The sequence below is a fragment of the Strongylocentrotus purpuratus genome, unplaced genomic scaffold (genome assembly GCF_000002235.5).
Source record: "Strongylocentrotus purpuratus isolate Spur 01 unplaced genomic scaffold, Spur_5.0 spur5_scaffold_13, whole genome shotgun sequence".
Lineage (NCBI taxonomy): Eukaryota > Metazoa > Echinodermata > Echinoidea > Camarodonta > Strongylocentrotidae > Strongylocentrotus > Strongylocentrotus purpuratus.
In genome coordinates, this window is record NW_022145598.1 from 4,542,063 (window position 1) to 4,561,889 (window position 19,827).

General features: G+C 35.7%; 1 protein-coding gene across 2 annotated transcripts in view; it reads left to right on the forward strand.

Moving 5' to 3' along the window:
• The first annotated feature begins 572 nt into the window (after positions 1 to 572).
• LOC756550 (microtubule-actin cross-linking factor 1) overlaps positions 573 to 19,827 on the forward strand; it is a 68,495-nt gene continuing 49,240 nt past the window's right edge. For both annotated transcript variants that reach the window (XM_001195605.4, XM_011676857.2), the window contains exon 1: positions 573 to 1,980. In XM_001195605.4, coding sequence (XP_001195605.3) covers positions 1,551 to 1,980 — 430 coding nt within the window. In that variant the 5' untranslated portion in view covers positions 573 to 1,550. The remainder of the gene's footprint in view (positions 1,981 to 19,827) is intronic.

Below are 19,827 nucleotides of genomic sequence, written 5' to 3' on the forward strand. Positions count from 1 at the left end.
CGATTTTAATACTGGATTCATGTTTACCAGGCATTGAATGTGGAATTTTAATGTGAAATAACATTCTGGAATACATTCCAAGTCACAAGAGAGGGATGATATTCAAGCATTAATATTTGATGAATGGAAAACATTGTTCACCTTGCAAGACTTGATCAACATTGGAGTATATCACAGACGTATATCAGCAGTTGATTGTCACTGCTGTTGATTAGTGAGTGAGATGTCATTCAGTATGCAGATTCACTGGTTTTGACTTATCCGATCAAATTGGCTTCATTAAAAAGGCTTAACCCTTTGAATCCTATTCGTTCAGAGAACTTCATTGTCTGCTGAACAGTTATATAACTAATCCTCAACAGCTATTATATACACTTCTTAGTGATAGACTTTGCCATTCAAAAGCAGCATTTTATCACCTGATCAGGGAATATATCAACAAGGATATGAGATATATATAGTTAGGAATCTATGAGAGTATTGTAGATACAGCTAGTTTCAGTCAGGATCCAGTTGGAAGAAATCAGTGAAGTGTATGTGCAACTCAGTGGTGGAACACATATATATATATAGTTTGCAGAAGGAATATATCACGGTGTGGCATAGGAATGCAATATATATCAACTGGCCTTTGTGATATATAAGCGTATATTAATATACCTGCATCTATAGAGAGGAGCTGATAGACTATACTTAAGCACACTTCACCACCTACTCAATATACCTCATCTAACTTAATTTTCAAGAGGAATGTATTCTTCTACCTTTGACTATATACTCCACCTTTGAAACGCATGAAGTGGGTATTATATGTCTGCAGCTTGCTGTTTAACTTGTCAACAGAGCTATATTGAGAGGAATATATAGTTTCTTTCCTTGGGAGGATTAGTACGTCTGTGGATATATATGTCATCATTGAGTGACACAAGCTGTATGATACGTCTCTCTCGCTCGCTTTCTCTTTGTACTGTCTGTGCCCGTCAATAGGGTTGGAGATAACACATGTGCTATGCAATATTGATTGAGAATGGCCCTGATGAGAGACTGCAATATTAACCACACAGCATTTGAATAATATATATACATGCACTGCAACAAGTATATACGAGTCCCCCTACTTAGTCATATGTTCATGTGCAGTGCATAGTTAAAGTTAGCATATATCTCCCATAGTTACTCATTTGAAGCCCCAAATATAGCTTATAGTTTGTTAAACAGCATTAATCATAGTATATATATATATATACTTATTTATTATAGGAGTTTATCATATTTTATAGTTGGATATTATATCAAAGAAATTTGTCATATTTTTGCCTGACAAGACATGTGCCTTCCATTTTTTACTACTTAGATAAATTATATCAGAAGATAATTCCCATGAAATTTTATAAATGAATATAGACCAAATATGGAAATTTCATGAATAATTTCAATCCACTAAATACAAAGTGATCAGTACTATTAAAGATCCTCAAACTGCCTTGAAAAGAGCCTGTACATTTAGGATTCAACGATATTTTTACTTCAATAGTCCTCAAATCTAGACTATGACAATGGGTGACATACGCGAACCAGAAGATTCGCCGGTCTCGCGCAGGAAACAGATTATACGCGGGCCAATGGGCCTTCCCATGGAAATAGAAATCACGTCCAGAAAACTTGGCAGATACCAACAAAAACGATGGCCCGAGCGACAGCCTCGCTTCTCGCGGGAGATCGCGGACATGGAAGTCGACGAAGGAGACGTTGTTGTTTTCGATTGTCACTATTACGGATATCCGTCCCCAGAGGTCACATGGTTTAAGGAGGATACGGAAGTTGAACAAAACGACCGATGTTTAGTTTATACAAACGAGATTGAAAGTATGTTAGTACTATGTGATGTGACTGTGAAGGATACAGCTCAATACACAGCCAAAGTGAAAAACTATCTAGCATCAGTGGAAACAGATGCCCATCTTACTGTCTATAAAAAAGGTATGTACAAAAAAAAAAACTGCCAGTCACAGACCTGGCACTTAATGACGATGATGAAATGCAGTATTACCATGAAAATATGCATTGTACAACTACATGTTCATTAGTTTATGCTCTTTGAAACTATAACTTTTGACAAAGTTGAATAAGTATTGAAGTACATTGCTATGATATCACGGTATTCCTCAATGCACTTTCAAAGTCCAATTTTGACATAGTTGAACAAATATACCAAAGTATATTGTTAACATATCTGTAATTTGTTTTAAGCAAGATATGATATCCTAAGGTAATATGAGGTTGTAAACCTATGATTCAGCGCCACCACATCTTAAATAAACACTCAGCAATCACATGTTTCTAATAAAACTATCACAACCTTTTAAAAAGGACTTTATTGACAATGCCACCATAAAATACCTTGTGATTGTAGATCAAATGCTTTGCTTGCTCATGCTTACATACATTGTATATAACTGTGTCTGCATCATCTGTTTAAAGCCAGAAGGGTATATGTACTCTATAATAGAAAATAATGTTCTGGCTCTCGGCAAACATGCCCTGTTTTATAACAACCACAGTCTAAACAAACACAATTCACATTAATACAAACAGTACATGATGATTTTTAATATCTCAAGGTTGATTTATAATTTTATACACCTCCTCCCTTATTTACCATACCCTAAAAACAAATACTTCTCAAATATGTCAATACATATACATGACATATTGTACACATCATAAAAATGCACCCTTATTTACTCAGAGCCCCGATATGAATAATGCACGCTATCTGTGGTTTAGTTTATAAATCAATACTCTTGTTCTCAATTTTGCTCTATTACATACATCATATAAATGCACCTTTATTAACTCAAGGCTTCAATATTACATGTACGTGGATCATATAAATACACAAACAGGTATACATGTATTTACAACTATAGTATTCAGAGCTTCATATGAATAATGCAGGTACTGTGGATAAAATATATGAAATTGTTACAATTTCAAGGGCAATGTGTGATTGCAAGCACTCACTATTTGACAAGCACCCGTGTATGAAGTAATGGACCGCTTAATACCTATCCGTTTTTAGGGCTCGATGATTTTCCTTTTTTGTGGACTAACCAAGCGAGAGCGCTCTTTGATTGTCGGGAGGGTGTGATGTCACTTGTGACCTCCCACTTGCGGTCCTGGTTTAGAACCGGAGAAAAACAATTGTAGTCTGCACTTGCCGACACTTGTAGAGTTTGTGCGATTGGTCACAGGTAGGAGTCGAGGAAGACAAACATAGTCTGCTCTTGCCAACACTTGTAGATTTTCTGCGATTGAGGGCACATAATAGGAATACATGTAGTATAATTGAATAGATGAAGGAATAGAACCGGAGGATCACAATTGTACTCTGCGCTTGCCCACACTTTTAGGGTTTCTGCAATCAATGGCAGGTACATTGTATAATTTAATAGATGAAGGTTGGGAATTGAGGAAGCGCATTTGGCTGGAATACATTGCATTGTACATGCAGCAGGAGAACCTACAATTAGGAATATTTGTAGGTCGTGTAATAATAATTATTAGTGTACTGTACAATCTAATAGACATACAATTTCATGTGAATCTCTTTTTCATTCATACTCATCCTTTAAATATGTTCTAACTGACTTTTGATAGTATTTCTTTCATTTTCCCAATATTATTTTGTATTCCTACACTCTTGTAATATCTCTTGATAAAAACCTACTTTGGATTTAATTTAAACCTGTCATCTCATTAAGATTAAACAAAACAATATAATATAAAGTTTCTTATCATGCACACAATTGCAATGCGAATGGAATTTGGACTAGCGGTCAAATTCTGGAACTTATCAGCCAGATATTTAATCTTGCATGCATTACTTTACACAGTAAATTGGCAAGACCCGTTTGTTGATAAATACTAAAATAGTTCATTTGCAGGGGAGTTTTCTATTGGCATTATTACACCACTGTTCAAAGTCCATGAATTATTCATAACAAATTTTTCTGTAATAGGATCACGGACGTTGTTGGAAAAGCAGTGTGTATTAAACACACATGATATATTGAGTCAATGATTATTGTGTCGAAATTTGCAATGAATAAAATCATAATTTTATATCAATACTTTACAAAATTTGGTACACTGTATCTCCCAGTATTAATTGAAATGTCACCTTAAGGCTTGTGGAATGAAAAATATTGAAATATGTTTTGAAATACATATAGTGCTGGCTTCCTGCTATGTACAGAACTATACATACATGGACCTTCATTTTTTTTTAATTTTGTACAAATAAACACAATTTACAGTTTCGGAAAAATGGCTTCTTGCTATTGCAGAATACATATGTGTATTGAATTAATTTTTAACCCCTAAAAACTGTTTTTAAAAGGTGAAACTTCCAATTTTAGCCACTTGATACGTCAACAACATAAAAAAGTGTTCCATTTGAATGTTAGCCTTGGGATGCATGAAGTTTGGAATCAATTGGAAGAGACCCTGTACGGGTATTGCTTGCCTGACATAGCAACAATACTAAAAAGTCTTTTCTTGGAAAATATACATTGGATGACATATTTGGCGGACAGTCTTGAAAGTCTTGTCTCGTCACTTTGGCTGAGTTTTTGCCTGGCATACAGATTGAACAAGAAATACAAGTATATGCCTTGAAAACTCTAATGGGGTGACGAAAGGGAAGTGAAATTTAGGGACAGTTTTGAAAGCCCCCTGGTTTTGACAAAGGGAACATAAACCACATGGTTATTAGTTGAAGCCTCATGCGTGCACACCCAGTATGGTTCTTACCACAGCATGACAAACAGACAGACAGACATTCATGTGTCATGGTCCTCATGGGGGCTATTAATTTATTGTCAGACACTCTCTCCAAATTTGATGTTTTCCTGTCATCAAAATGTCTCGACTTAAAAATGTATCAATCTATGCTGTGTCATTGCCATACAGAAATGGAACATTAACAGTTGTTCAAATTAGTCGACTTTGGGACCCTAAATTTGAAATTCTTTAAAAAAAAACTTTTTATTTGTTGGTGCTTTTGTTGTGATAATTTATCACAAGGTATTCTGTTGGCCCATATTTCGGGACTTTCATAAGTAGTGAGATAAACTCCTTTTTATGAGCTGTTCATAGAGGTGCATCTACCAGTTTGTGCCTTCTGCCTTGTAGCAGACCATTTACAGGTTGTATCAGCTGTAAAATGGTACTGAGTTATTGAATAAGAGAGAGAGAGAGAGGGACAATACAAGAACTTGAGGTGAGAGTTATGAGGAACACCCGTCTCGCCATAACAGAATTATGGGCCATTGCATGACTAGATATATGACTAACAAAATACCTATAGGTAGTTGTCACTGTGAGTACTCTGTAGGGTGTCTGAATATTTGGGATTTTAGTCATTTTGGATATGGTTTAGTGAAAGTTGGCTCTGAGGGGTAAAAAAATGAATATAGAAGACATTAAATATTGTGATTGGTAGAATACATCAAAAGCAGTAAGGAGGAAATTCAATTTCTGAAAGATTAAAGTTGTCAATCACTATTAATGTAGGCATAAATACTTCTGTAAATACCGGTAGAACAATTCCTGGTAATTAAGCATAGACAAACATAATTGTATACATATGGGATTTAAATAAAGTGTACACCATTGACAATGCATGTTATAAAACCAAACTACAAGAGTACCACAATCCAGACAGTCTAGTTTAGTCTTAATATCCCCCCACTCCCCAAAACCAAAACCCAACCCAACCTTACCCAAACTCTAAATATAGGAGCTAGGTTAAGCTGACATTGAAACGTGTGAGAGGATTGGTGTCTACAGCTGATTGATCCAAACTTGTGTTGTTTTCATGGAGTCTACTGCTTACCAGTACATGAGCTAATTACATGTACATGGTGCGCAAGCTCATGACTAGACTATCTTGGTTATTAGTTGCAGCCTACATTCTGTCTGTATGCTATCTTTTCAAACTATTTGAGTTTGCATATTATGCATAGGTACACAGATCTCTTTCCAGTTCGATTTTCTTCTGCAAACTAAATGAAATATATATGTTGTGAGAATCGTTTATATGACTGGCATCACGAGTACTCAGCTCACAGATGTATTTGGAGATTTCATATTATCAAATCCATTTTCTATTCATTCAACAAAAGATGTACTTGTTCTGTAAAATGTAATTTGAAAGTTTAGGTTATACTGAAACGCTTATGAATAAAGAATGGAATTGACAAAAAAAAGGAATTATTGAAAAACTGTAGTAAATCTTTATGTATATTCATAAAATTTCAAAATGTACAAAATATGATTATATTTCTAACACAGTATTGAATTATGCCGTTGAGATAATAACGAGCATGTTTTAATATTTGAATGGATAATTTGCTTGGTAACTTGAGTGACTTGAGTCTAATTAGGCCTACATACACATAAAGTAGAAAGAGAAAAATAGACAAAAAGGAAGCATGAATGAGATGTGTTCCCTATGTGTAGGCCTATGTGACTTCTGCGGAAGCTATGAATTGATCTTATTATCACACAAGAATGGAATTCCTATTAGTCATACAGTGGAACAAAAGGTAAACCAGATGGGGGCGTACTGTTTGGGTTAGTTGTTTACTTACTAACCCACAGACACCCACATTCAGACCACCAACATACCCTCCCGTGCCAAAAGTATTGCAACATAGACACACACATTACACAGGAGACAAATAATTGAAAATGAGTGCTGTTTTAATGAATATGTAGTGCATCATTTTTTATCATACTATCAGGCACATTTTATTGATATATCAATAGTCATTTTTCATGTAAGATTCACGAGTCTCTAGTATTTTGTTGGATATCCTCGCCTTCTAATGATGGCGCGCATCCTTCTTGGCATCGTCGCGTAGAGTCCTTGCAATCTTTCTTGGGTGATGCTGCCCCAGGCCCTGAAGATAGAGCGGACCAAACCTTCCCTCGTGGTTGGTCGGTCTTTGGTGTTGGCTCTCTTGATGTCATCCCACAGATTCTCTATCGGGTTAGCATCTGGTGATTGCGCCGGCCACTGCACCCTGTTGACGCCAGTTTCGTCATACCATTGGTCCATCCTGGCTGCCCTGTGTGCCGGTGCGTTGTCATCCTGGAAGACGAACGGGTGTTGCGCGTTGCCAAAGATGTTAGCAATGGATGGAAACAAGTGGGCGTCCAGAATATCTCGATATTTGGCGTTATCAATGTTCCCATCTACACAAATTTAACCACAAATTTAACGAATTTCATCATGTTGCAATACTTATGGCATGGGAGGGTACATGGTATGGCTGTACAAAAACCTTATAGCTATGAAGATAATTAAACAAATTTCTAGACTCAACATTGTATAACAAAACATTGGATACTATAGCAAAATTGGGGTAAATTGTATACATATACAAACACACAGATACCATTTAATATTACCACAGTGCACCATATGACTGTCCAAAATCTGTACAACTATAGATAAGTAATTAGTTTTTTCCTAGTTGAAATATCGTATAATGAAATGTAATGTCAAGTGTGTATGCCCCTTATGCTGTGCAGTGTTTCTTTATAAAAGTTTTCTTTATACGAGTTTGGTATAATCTTTCTCTCGTCTGAACGGGTCTATTGACAAAGAAGGATCTGCAGAGATCGTGCCTTGTCTATCATTATGAGTAATTAGCCACCCCAAGGCCGGGAGTCAGTTTGCAAGGAGGTTCTACAATAGGAATGGAACAGCTTCTGAAGCACGATTCTTTGAACCTTGTGTTCATATACTAATCAGAATGGAAATTAATACACTCGGTAGAGAGTGTATACACATGCTCCAGGAATAATGGCTCGATGGTCACTTTTTTTTAAATAAAACAATGAATAACCAAATTCCTGACTTCAGCCCTTGACCAACCATTTGTACCTTTATATCAGAATCACAATGAATAACTTCTGCAGAGAGTATGATGTTATATTCTATTGATGTACAATACCTGCTACAGCTGCGATTTCTAAAAACTGCTAACTTTCAAAATTCAACCCTTCACCCAACATTAAATCGAACCCCTACCCTAAACCTCGTCTGATTCTGAATCTGAATGTAAATTCTTGGTTTGTAACAATTGTAAATTTAATTTAGCACCATACATGTCATAGTATTTGTACAAAAATAGGCTGTAAGTCTGAAACCCTTACTAGTCCTCTTGTTATTACTGAAAGGAAACTCTTGTTTGTGAATAGTAAGAGGCCATAGATATTCCTACTATATCAGTTGTATGTCATTAGAAGTAGCATAGAAATAAGATACAATGCACTTATATAATAAGGTAGTGGATATATAGTCCAGTCTTTCATCGTGAAGGATTTTCTTGTAAGGCTTCAGTGGTAAATGCTGCATTCGTTTCAGATGTAGTCTTTTTTTCTCTTGAAAATTAAAAATGAGGTCTCATAAAGTTCAAATGTAATTTGTTACCATTGTTTATATGCATATTTCAAATTAGGATAAACACAATTTCTGTATTGTAAATTGTATTCTGTGTATCACCTTCTTGTACTGTAGAACACAATGGAAATGCTTCACACACAGCAATGGATGAGGAATTGTCCATGGAGAAATTCCATTGGGAATCAAGTAATACATGTACATCAGAATCTTGTTATCATCGCTGTAGAGTGTCATATACATGTAGCTAATACAAAGGACTCTACATATCAGCAATAACATCTACATAAATTTGTCTTTCAAGCTGCCCCTTTTTGTCTGCATTTTTATTCTCTGCTAAGGTTGAAAGGCCTCCAGGATTTGCAGGCTAATGGAGAAATGAAATGGGCACATGGGTGAAAAGTCACCTGCATTTGTGAGTCCATTGCCATGGAAACGGCCAGGATAACAAATTTGACACTCTGCAATGGCTGCCGGGCATAGAGAGGTGTGTCTCTTACAAAAACAGAGGCAGAGGCATGTAAAGTAATGTGGGAACATTTATCGATATGTGTGCCCAATGCGCATACATTAAAATGTTAGTGTACCCATATCATGAGAAGACGTATCACTTTCCCTTTCCTCTGGGTACTGGCTGGATTGCTTGATCGGTTCATGTACATTTGTTGGTGGGGAAAGTAAAATTAAATCAAATTAAAATATTATTAAATCTTTAGAAGTATTTCCTCCTTACAATAAGTTTGTACTCTTTTAGTTGAACTGTACATGTAGATCATTTTGAGGATGTCATCCAATCTAAATTCCACCATTGTCTGGTCTGGCCATTGCGTGTACATCAACACATTTTCAATCAACATCCAGTGATGGGGAGGGGGAGGGGGGTTCAGATGAGCACCAGATGCTTTATGGTACTGGTGTGAATACAATAGGAGTCAGGGGTCAATATACAGTCTGGGGGTATGATCGCTAATAAAGTCTGGGGTTAAGGGGTGAAGTGCTTGATGTTTGGAAAGAAATGCAATATGGCAACATATGATATCATATTTAAGAATCATGCACTAAATTGTCAACAAATGTCTTTTTATGGGGGAGGGGGATGAAGGGTAATAAATCATTGTGACTTGAATCTGTTCTATGACTATATGATTGATAAATGATGTCTTGGGGTATATGGAGATTGAAATATGGGAATGGTTTCTCTTCTTGTGCAAAATTTGGGAAGAGATGGATAGATACATATCAAATATATTTTATCTAGTCTGCATTATTTGTTGGTGGGGAAGGGGGGGGGGGGCAGATTCCTGTCAAATATTATTGTTGATGCAGGATTGTTATGATGCTATCATGCAGCATTATCAAACCAATTATAAAGGATATAGGCCTATTGTATATGATATTGGTAAAGCTATTGGAATCCTAATAGGTTTTGTATATAAGTGTAAGCAATGTATTAAAACTCCTCAAACCATTCTTATCTTTTGTTCACATGAATACATAATCAGTCATCTCAGTTGATCGACTACCATACAGTGGCTCTGTCATTGTGCCAAAATAAAAATAAGGCACTCAACCCTATTTGCCTATTAGATTATGTAACAATGGGAGCTGAGGGGTTAATAAACAGATGAGGGGCTACATTCAGAAGGGGAGGAACATAAACCAATTTGACTTGCTCTTGAACGGCCCAGAGAAAGAAGTTTACTCAAGTGACGTTTGTAAATTGTGTCATCTCTTACCAGGGCATATGGAGTGCTCACATATGAATCTGTTTCCAAACTTCCTGGATGCCTTCTTGCTCCAGATTTGTAACTTATAATGGCATTCTCATTTTGAAATTAGTCTGGCTGCAGTTGTTCCCTGTTGCAATGCCAGGCAGTCTTTCGAGGCAAAGGTCATAACTCAGTAGCCCTTTGATCCAATCAAGATTAATATGATTAGATTTCTAGGCATATGTGAATGTCTCCACCATCTTTTTATGTTAGCTACATAGTTACTTTTAAGCCCCTCAACTCAAGTATTCTTTGCAGAAGAAAAGTCAATTAATTGATTGAAGACGTATGTCATTTGAGTAAACACTTAGTTTTCTAAGGGACGCATAAGTACCCAGAGCAATTGGCCAATAAAGTATGTTTGCATTTAAACTACTGGAAGATTATGTATTCAACAGTCAGACATTCAAATATATTTCCAAATTGGTAATATTTTACCTGCTCACAAAATTATCATGTGACATTGTATTGACATATCTTTCTCCTTTTATTTTCTATTTATGAAAGTAATGATCTCTTTTTGATTGGGGTGAGAGGAGAAAACCTAACAAATAAGTGATATCTTTTTAAATATTCTACAAGTTTGATAGTCAATTAATATTTATTTGAATATCAGCATTATTGATTTAATAAGGCTTGTTAAAAGGCAGACAATATGAAAATTGTATAATGTTTTGGGCTATTTTACAATTTGAATTCTATAATCCTTGTAACTATTAATAGATAAAGGCAATTCTGAAAGCAAAGTGAAGCATAAACTTTATTCTAGTTGATGTTGTGTTTAGTATCTGAGACTGTAACGTTCCATTATGATGGCATTTTCAACTGTGTAAATTATGCACTGCGGTAAGAAGAGCTATCCGGTAACTGGTTTACAAAGCGTTGATTTGTGCATCTCCCTTATATGGTTTTCAGGCATTCATCTGCACAATATAAGTAGATTTCCAGATGCAGACAGAGCATTGACTGAGCTCAGGATGGTGAGATAAATGATGTAACATAATGCCGGTCGACAGCTACAGTTACATGCTTTTCTAGATGCCTGTAGTCTTCGCGGTAATCGCCTCAATAATGGGCGGCGGGACGGTTTTCCCATTCTCCTTCCTCGATCATTCAGCAAGCGTGCTTGGTCTTTGGTCCGCGGAGATGGTCTTGCAAGTTTAGAATATCAATTCTCTGTTTCCCCGGCCCGACACACTTCTCAATATGAGGGACTGTTGACCCTTGACAACCATATTTGGTTGATGGGTTCTCGAGGATTTGTCAAAGGCATCATCTTTATGGAGCTGTTGGGTTTTTAGGGTTGTCTGTGTGTTCATCCTGGTGGTTTAGGAGTTGTTGGTTCAAGATGAAGCTTGATTATGTTGTCCAAGTTATTGGTGAGATCCATCTTCTCTCATTTCATTAAAAAAAAAATATTTATTTTGTTTCATCATCTTTTGATATTTTGCTTGAATTTGCTTCGTTTTTCCTCTCCAAATATCTTTTTTATTTTCATAATGTGTATGTAAATCAATTCTTGTTGCTTTACTGTTATTGTTTATTTGTTATGGAAGACTTTTAAAGTGGTCAGATCTATTCATTCTTTACTGGATTATTATCCTTTTCAAGCCAAAATCCTATAGCTGTATCAAATGTAACCTCTTTACTTGGTATATGTAGGTTTACTAATAATTTCACTGCCCTCTTTAATACTGAACATAACTCAAAACTTTTTTTGTCTAGTATCAAAAGAAAACTAGATATCTAGTCCTTGAGACTTTCTTACAAGAGGTTATGCTACGTGTATTGTAAGTGCAGTCAAGAATAAAATGCTTTATTTTCATTTCAGCACATATACTAAGTTGTCTTTCCCCTCTACCTACCCTCTCTTTCTCTCTTTCCTATTTCTGTCCCTTGCTGTCAATGTTTCTCACCTCCATCATTTTCTTAGCATACCTTTGCATTTGTTTCCCCCCTTTCCCTCTCTCTATTCAGCTTCCCCCATGTTTTAATGCTGGAAGAGATTTTGAGTTTGATATTGTTATTTGGGGGCACGAAACTCTTGAGCGGATATTTGAGTAGAGGCTAAGAGGACTTTAAGTCTATTGAATAGTTTGTGAAAAGCTGTACAGTTGGATGCAAACAGATACGGTCAATGGAAGACAATGAACACACTGTCCATGCTTGGCTAATATTGTAGAAATGGAAAATAGAGGCTAGTTAGGGGTTTGGTCATATACTAAAGGATAACAATTATTCAAGGGAACCAATCTGAAGGTTTGTTAAAAAATAAGATTATAGTCAAGACTGTGTGGGTTTGGGGGGATGTATATGTAGTTTTCTCAGAGAATTGTTAAAGGCTATACATTTCCAAAGTAAGCTTAGCTATTGTGTTTATTGAAGAAATTCACAACAACCCTTACTTCAGATGTTGCTGCAGCAAATGACCCCTTCCCCCTCCCCATAAAAAAGAAACCTTGCAGTTGTTTTCTTCCTGTGGTGGCACCTGTATCACTGTCTAGATCTTTGAGGACATGATTGTTTGGGTGTCAGTATAATCAGCATAATTATACCATCTAGGAGTTTTCATTAACACCAATGTACGAGAGTTAGTGTTTGAGTGTGAAGGCTTGTGAATTGTATTCTTTTATTTGCTTGTGACATTCTGGACTGGGACCTAGAGGAGGAAGCCAATTGTAACTACTGCAAATTGTTCTCAGAAATTTATCTGAGTCTATCAAGTTTTTATATGCTATTTGCTATAACCTGAGTTTTATTTAATGATACCAGTTTGTACTAATTTGTTTTTAAAGGTCACTCACAGATCCATTTGCTATGAGGAAAATACTTAAATGTAAGGTTAATATCAACAAATGTCATGACTACGGTCCCTCGCGCCACTACAAATAGCCCACCTGGGTATACTTGAAGTTTGTCTTTGATCAATATTCTTTTCTGAGTGGGTTGAAGATTGACAGCCGAGAGATGAATCTGACATGACTATCAGGTCTGACATCATTCCAATGATTCTGTGCACAGCCTGGTGCTATGATTCCCCTTTTAACCCACTAATGATATTTTCCATTCTTGGCAAGTTGAGCTTATCAGCTGTCTTCCATTGAGCAGAGCATTAAGTCATGTTAAATCTCGTCTCCCTGGCAACAAATAAGCAAACCTAATTATTTCCTGCAGTCATATTTTCTGCAGATTAATGCCTAACCCCCGATGTCTTAAGACGCACTCTGTTCCCTAGCTCCACGCACGAAGTGGTGTTTTGTTTCATTGTGAGATCTCGTCTGAAATAGCTTGACATTTTTAGCAAAGGTTTTCGGACTAAAATAAACAGGAGATTTGAAGTGAAATCCTCAAGGTAGGAAGTGACTAACTTCCTATTTGGAGTAGGAAGTACAAATGTTTCTTTCTCATGAAAAGTTTGAAGGTCTCAGGAATACAGCTACCACTTTTGAAAGTTTCCTCTTGTTTTAGATATAAATCTTTTTGTTGTATTGAGGCATGATCACTGGCCTGCATAGCCTATTTTTGATGAGCATTGAAATGCTTGCTGACGTGGACTCTTTAAGTTTTTCTGCAACAGCCTCAGGAAATACCAGATACACATAGCAGATGAAAAGGCAAATGGAAATTCAATATTTGCAGAAAGCTTTTATCAAAAATCTAAGAAGCGGATACCCAAACTTTGCTGATATTTATAAGATCTGTTATGCAATCTAGCATTGTACATATGGATAAGTAACATACAAAGAGTAAAGAGGAGAATGTTTGTTTAGAGCTTTTGGGAAGGAAAGGGATACTTCAAACTCAAGTTTCTTAGTCTTGGTTGCATAATTCATCACAGTTATCTTTTACAGTTTAAATAAGATTAACTCAGTTTATATATACAGTAATCATTAAAACCCACTCCTTCTTGCATTGACAAGGTGACGTCTCAATTACAAAGGTCAACACAAGGTGAATGGTGATTTTGACAGTTTGATGTGAGCACTTAGAAAGATGGGGGAGCTAGGGGCACCCTTTCAAGTTTAGAGTCAAAGGGCAAATTTACCATTGGTTCTTTTTAAGTAACTTTAGAAGAAAAAATAAAGGTGTGGTATAGGTTAAAAAAGGTTGTTTGGTCAAAAGTGTCACAAACATTGTCATTAGATGATCAGGTAGAAGTGAAAAAGTTTGGCTGCAATTAAATAAAATTACTTATTCAGTTTGGAAATTGGGACAAAGCCTGTATATTTGGAAGGAATGGGTATTTCAGCATTTACCTTACATTTGGGACATTGACAACATAAATTGAAGGTAAATTGTTTTTGTCCAATTAATAAAACTAATGCATTCAAGCGAAGTATAGCTTGAACTAATTAGATTACTATCAGTATGTAGTATGCAAAGTGCTGAAATGGTTTGTTTTATGAATGACACTATCTAGTAAACATAATATTTACCTTTGAATAAATCCATGAATGAATGAAATAAACTTGATCCCTCAATGCAAGGAAATAATACATCAATATTCAATTAACAGAAGATCTTTCTATTGAGAGACATTCGGTTTCCTTTTCCTAATGTGATAATCGAGAACTTCCTGTAAAAGAAAAGGAGTTTCAAGTTCTGCGGCCATAGAAATGTTTACAACCTAAAAACCCATACATTAATGAACATGTGTTAAGTATGAATACTACAGTGTATATAGCTTTGTACGTACTTACACAACTTGGGTTTCAGGTACATGTTCAACTGGATCTATGTAGGTCCATATGTTATTGAATTTGAGGTAAATTAGATATTATTATGTAATGATCTGAACTAATGTCCCTAAAAATAAACAATTTCAAAGAGAATATAATTCTAAGCTCGCATGGATCTAGACTGATTTTTAATTAGATAATTGAATGACACCATTATATAATCATAAAGGCTGATTAAATCTTAACGTATTGTCTTTGAAGAGCCAGAAAGGCATTCAGTCTGTGATAAGGATATGAGGTAACACACCACTGATTTTCAACAGACAGTATGTCATCATGTGCATTTAATAGCTTAGATCGTGTAGGTCATACAGTTTAAATTCCATTATTATAATTGTTTCTTCATACTTCCTTGACTGATAAGCAAAACTGAACTTATCACACAATTTTCTCTGGTTGCTGTACATGCCTTACCTGGTAGTGGTTTTCAGTACATGTATTTAGGAGGTGTCCCCACACCATTACTATACACTGACTTATTGAATAGCTATGAATACAATACTTTGTATAGATAAGGACGTGGGGGAGATATAATCCTCACATTTTCCACCTGGGAAAATCTGAATTCACCCATCTTTTCATGTTGTGTCATGTCTTTTCATGTCTTGTCAACCATTAGGCCCCAACAGGTTATTAATCATTATCAATCTCTGTTGGGATGGTCTTTATAGGCTATTTGGTAAAAATTAATGTGAATGTCCGTGTACCTCATTAAAATAGTTTTCCATTTGTTGGGTTGTGTTCGTGCTCTCTTTATCTTTTTTTCTTCTCTCTCTCTCTCTCTCTCTCTCTCTTTCTCTTTCTCTTTCTCTTTCTATTTCTCTTTCTCTTTCTCTTTCTCTCTCTCTCTCTCTCTCTCGCTCGCTCTTTTGTAACTTTCTAGATCTATTCATGTTACCTCTTCCATAACCCTTGCGGATTATATACACAAAATAAGAGAAGTAAACATGAATTATACGGAATGCATTCATTTCATGCTAAATCTGTACCATTGTTACATGATTTGGCAACAGACTGGTCGCTATTTGGTGTAGAGATCTACATGTATTTATGATAAAGTGACACCTTTCTCAACCCCTGCAGATTACATGCATACACAAAATACGGGAAGTAAACGCGAAATATACCTGGTTATGTGCACAAAAGGCATTTACATTTTAATACATAGGTATCATTGTTGATTAAGCAAAGATTGGTTGCCCTTCTTGTATAGATCTTTTCATGATAATGTCATATCTTTCACAACCCACACAGATACTTAACCCTTGAATATGGGCAGTAAACAAACTAAACATGAAATAAACATGTATGCAAAATGTGTTTATTCTATGACTGATCTGCTACATTTTTATGATTTTTAAAAAAATCAACATACTCCAGTATCTATGTTATTGGATTAGCATTCCTGAAGGATTCATGTTTGCCTTTTGTAACTATATTTTCTGCACTTTTAAGGCCACCCTAAAATAAAAAAAAACATCAACAACAAGGACAACCATAAAAGGGAAAATGTATAAAAGAAGATAGAAAAACTTATTAAAGATCTAAAGTTGCTGAGACATGCCCATAGCTGTGCTACACATGCAGCTCATAAATTGTACCTGTCAAGATACATTTTTTATGAAAAGTTTGGCATCTTTTCATGTCTGGTTCTTTTCAATGTGAAACACGCAAGCCAGTCTGACATTTACAATTCAAGCTTTGTGTACTCATGTCTGCCCCTGGTGCTCATGCCATAGAGATGTCATAATAATTATAATAATTACTATTTTATTGTATAGCGCACGACACGTAGGCATACTTGCACGTCTTTCTCTATACATTGGAGTATTCGGTTCATAGTTGTGAGATCTTACAAAGTGCTAAATAGATTTGTTTTCAAATTACTTCTGAACTTCTGAACATGAAGTAAACTTTGATTGTTCTCAAGAAAAAAGAAGTACATCAAGAGGGATAAAGCTATTTATGGCACAAAAAAATAAGACTCTCTCACGATCTGGGATTAAACAAGTTCATGGGCTGTATGTATGTATGCAGATTGTTACAAAAGATTGGTTTCATACGATACAGATTTTGTTAGATCTTCTGTGATAAGCTGCCAGTCCACTAGTGCATGTTTAACATGTTGCCTACAGGAACCGGATGGATCCTGTGTTAAGTCTATGGAACAGAGACAATTCAGTAGTCAGTGGGTTAATCTATGATGCAATGAAGGAGTTTAATTTATATTCTCCACATTGTAAATCCTTCATATGAATGGATCCCATTTCCCACTTTTTTTCCTGGTCATTGTGTCTCAATAGTATCCATTCAAAGTGAAGTTTAAAAAATCATAACGATAAAATCTCTGCTACATTACGTTGATCCTTCAAGGGTGTAATCAATTTTTCCTCCATTTTGCTCAAAAATCTCTGATAACAAAGGATAATCCTTTCAATAAGTTGTAGCCATTAGGACACCATGGTAATAACAGTCACATAAATCGTGGCTGAAGCTCTTGTAATGTGGCCATTGTGCTGGAGGGAAACATTTGTGACGTCAGGAGAGAGGAAAATGATTCCACTGATTTAATGGTTATTTTGGTATGAAGTGAAGTGATTTACTGCACCATTAAGCCAGTTATGGGCTCTTGAGGAGTAGAAGTGGAAAGGCAACAGTTGGTTATGTCCTGTTGTGATTTCATGCAAAATGTTGAGATCTTTCAGAAACAATGGCTCCCTTCCCTACAATATTAGCAAAAAAAGCTATATGAAACTTAAGTACTGCAATCAGCAGATTTCTGTCATTGAAAAGAAAGGTAATCACATTTCGAGGTGCCAAATTTTGATTGAACATATGTTTTGTATACTTAGGGGATACCTAAATTGAGTTTTGCTTGGGCGAGGCATGTGCCCTCATGATACCCCCCCCCCCCCCCTCTACCTCTGGATATACTTTTTTGATCAGCAGCAGTACTTGTGGGAGCTTTGTGATAGGAAGATAAAGTGCTCTTTCTCTGGATTGTGAATAGGCCGGCACATTGATTTGAGTGTGAATTTGATGAATAGGTGTATTTTTTCATGATTATAATCACTGCCAAAGATGAATATTGGAAGTCAATATTTGTGACTCATAGTTGATGAATTACAAACATTTGAACCAATGTTTGTATTGATTCTCTTTGAAAGAGAAATAATTCAATAATACAATAACAAATATTAAACAACATCCCCACTTAAAAAAAGGGGGGGGGGAGGGAGAGAGGGAGAGAGAGAGAGAGAGAGAGAGAAGACAAATTATGGAAAAGACGTGGGAAGAGTGAAATGAAAGGAAGCTCTGAAGCTTGATTGCCTTTTTGGCCCTGAAGCATTAAATTAGCCCAACCTAAACCACCACCACATCGAATCCCGTTTCTTAGTGCAGATAATAAAGCAAATGTATGTAATACATCATATTATATGTTGACGTTTCTCATGGGTGTGACTATAATGAATCGGTTCAATTTATCATGATCATCATCATTGTCATAAATCAATATTGGAACTGATTTCTCACTCATGGTGTGATGAATTGCAAACATGAAATCATGTTTGTTTTTCGAAAGGAGGTGCGACATTTATTGAAGCGATGTAAAGGTTCCTGGATGATTTTGTATGACATACAAGCAAATGGACATACAAGCAAATGGCAATACATGTACTCAGAAAATATAAAGAAATCAGACAATTCAAGCCATATGTATATAGTTAGTAAGGTGCTGGAGTATGGTATTCTGTAAATGCCACCACCTCCATCTCATTAGCTGAGTTCCATCCTTCATGATAAGATAGTAGTTTATCATCATATGAAGATTGCAAATGCACCTGTTTGACCACTCAGACAGCCAAATTTACATTAGCAATATCTCTTGTCGTTGCCTACCTCTTTTGATTAACCCGTTTGTTGCCACTTGAGGTAGAAAAAATAGGATGTCATTATCACTTATCCTGAAGACGAGAAGGAAAAGAACAGAATTATCTCATCGCAAAGGAAATTCCCTCCTGATGCTCAAGAAAAGACAACTAGTGATCTACATGTAGTATCCTGTATGTAATTGAAACTGAAGCCTTAGTGTGTGGTAAAAAGTTGAGGCTGGCTTAGTTTTCGTAGGTCAGGTATGATTTGCCTTCACTTACTTCAAGAAGGAAGAGATATTTAGTTCCACTGTTGTAAACTGATTAGAAATTTGATAAGGAAACTCAGGAATTATCATTGAGAAGAAACAATATGTCTAAAATGTTTTTCTTTTATAGGGTCACCTTTTTATGAGGTGGAATATATTTTATATTTAATTGATACTGAAGCCTCAGCGTGTGGTAAAAGTTGAGGGTGTCTTAGATTTCATAGGTCAGGTATAAGTTGCCGTCCACTTACTGAAAGAAGGAAGAGATATTTAGGTAGAATGATAGCAGATAAAATATAATCATTGGAACCATATTTACTTAATGGGTTTGCCAGAATTGATCTTATGATCCCACAAAGGTCACTGATTTGGCACTTGCATATGTGTAATCCATTGTAATTTTAAGTAAATATTTTCATATACATGTCGATGTTTAGCTTGTCAACTTTTCACCAAGTTTGTATGCACACAGTACTGAGGTTAGATTGACTAGATAAAAAGATGTATAAGCTCAGAATTTCCAAGAAAAAATAGTTGTTGACTTAAAATTATCAATATGAAAACACGCTACACTATATTTCTGTTTGAATAATTTCTTTTAATTATTAGCATTGGTAGTGTCATTTGTAATGAAATAGACATGTATTGTTTACACATTGGAGCCTCAACAGATATGACTATTTATGCATTTGTGAAATGAAC